At 65.8% G+C, this 1933-nt stretch overlaps 1 protein-coding gene across 1 annotated transcript; it reads right to left on the bottom strand.

Moving 5' to 3' along the window:
* Positions 1-524: 524 nt before the first annotated feature.
* LOC122545323 (mucin-13-like) lies at positions 525-1563 on the bottom strand. Its single transcript, XM_043684388.1, has 3 exons — positions 1472-1563; positions 1120-1372; positions 525-970 (listed from the first exon to the last, which is right to left on the bottom strand). Exons 1-3 carry the CDS (start codon positions 1561-1563, stop codon positions 605-607), a joined length of 711 nt encoding a protein of 236 aa, XP_043540323.1. The 3' UTR covers positions 525-604.
* Between the last annotated feature and the right edge of the window lie 370 nt (positions 1564-1933).

The following is a 1933-nucleotide window of genomic DNA, read 5'->3' as shown; positions in this document are numbered from 1 at the left end:
AGAGGGAGCTTTACTCTGTATCTAACCCCGTGCAGTCCCTGTCCCTGTCCCTGGGAGAGTTTGATGTTGCGTTTCTCTCTTTGCAGAACGAGTGAGCTTTCCCCTCGAACAAACACAAAACGTCACAATGAGACGGATCAGGAGTAAGTTCAGAGATTCCGCGTCCCTGGGTCGGAGCCGTCCCGGGAATACGGTTCCCGTCTCCGCGTCCCTGGGTCGGAGCCGTCCCGGGAATACGGTTCCCGTCTCCGCGTCCCTGGGTCGGAGCCGTCCCGGGAATACGGTTCCCTTCTCCGCGTCCCTGTGTCGGAGCCGCCCCGGGAATATGGTTCCCGTCTCCGCGTCCCTGGGTCGGAGCCGTCCCGGGAATACGGTTCCCTTCTCCGCGTCCCTGTGTCGGAGCCGTCCCGGGAATACGGTTCCCTTCTCCGCGTCCCTGGGTCAGAGCCGACCCGGGAATACGGTTCACTTCTCCGCGTCCCTGGGTCAGAGCCGACCCGGGAATACGGTTCCGGGAATACAGTTCCCGTCTCCGCGTCCCTGGGTCAGAGCCGCCCCGGGAATGTGGTTCCGGGAATACGGTTCCCGTCTCCGCGTCCCTGGGTCAGACCCGCCCCGGGAATGTGGTTCCGGGAATACGGTTCCCGTCTCCGCGTCCCTGGGTCAGAGCCGCCCCGGGAATACGGTTCCGGGAATACAGTTCCCGTCTCCGCGTCCCTGGGTCAGAGCCACCCCGGGAATACGGTTCCGGGAATACAGTTCCCGTCTCCGCGTCCCTGGGTCGGAGCCGCCCTGGGAATGTGGTTCCGGGAATACAGTTCCCATCTCCGCGTCCATGGGTCGGAGCCGACCCGGGAATACGGTTCCTGTCTCCGCGTCGCTGGGTCAGAGCCGTCCCGGGAATACGGTTCCCGTCTCCGCGTCCCTGGGTCAGAGCCGACCCGGGAATACGGTTCCCGTCTCCGCGTCCCTGAGTCAGAGCCGCCCCGGGAATACGGTTCCCGTCTCCGCGTCCCTGGGTCAGAGCCGCCCCGGGAATATGGTTCCGGGAATACGGTCCCCGTCTCCGCGTCACTGGGTCGGAGCCGACCCGGGAATACGGTTCCCTTCTCCGCGTCCCTGGGTCAGAGCCGCCCCGGGAATACGGTTCCGGGAATACGGTTCCTGTCTCCGCGTCCCTGGGTCAGAGCCGTCCCGAAAATACGGTTCCCGTCTCCGCGTCCCTGGGTCGGAGCCGCCCCGGGAATACGGTTCCCGTCTCTGCGTCCCTGGGTCGGAGCCGCCCCGGGAATACGGTTCCCGTCTCCGCGTCCCTGGGTCGGAGCCGCCCCGGGAATGTGGTTCCGGGAATACGGTTCCCTTCTCCGCGTCCCTGGGTCAGAGCCGCCCTGGGAATACGGTTCCGGGAATACGGTTCCCGTCTCCGCGCCCCTAGGTCAGAGCCGCTTCAGGAATGTGGTTCCAGGAATACGGTTCCCGTCTCCGCGCCCCTGGGTCAGTGCGCCCCGGGAATGTGGTTCCGGGAATACGGTTCCCGTCTCCGCGCCCCTGGGTCAGAGCCATCCCGGGAATATGGTTCCGGGAATACGGTCCCCGTCTCCGCGTCCCTGGGTCAGAGCCGCCCCGGGAATGTGGTTCCGGGAATACGGTTCCCGTCTCCGCGCCCCTGGGTCAGAGCCATCCCGGGAATATGGTTCCGGGAATACGGTCCCCGTCTCCGCGTCCCTGGGTCAGAGCCGCCCCGGGAATGTGGTTCCGGGAATACGGTTCCCGTCTCCGCGCCCCTGGGTCAGAGCCATCCCGGGAATATGGTTCCGGGAATACGGTCCCCGTTTCCGCGCCCCTGGGTCTGAGCCGCCCCGGGAATACGGTTCCGGGAATACGGTTCCCGTCTCCGCGTCCCTGGGTCGGAGCCATCCCGGGAATACGGTTC

This window comes from Chiloscyllium plagiosum, unplaced genomic scaffold (genome assembly GCF_004010195.1).
Source record: "Chiloscyllium plagiosum isolate BGI_BamShark_2017 unplaced genomic scaffold, ASM401019v2 scaf_84226, whole genome shotgun sequence".
Taxonomy (NCBI): domain Eukaryota; kingdom Metazoa; phylum Chordata; class Chondrichthyes; order Orectolobiformes; family Hemiscylliidae; genus Chiloscyllium; species Chiloscyllium plagiosum.
This window is presented reverse-complemented; position numbering and strand designations above follow the sequence as displayed.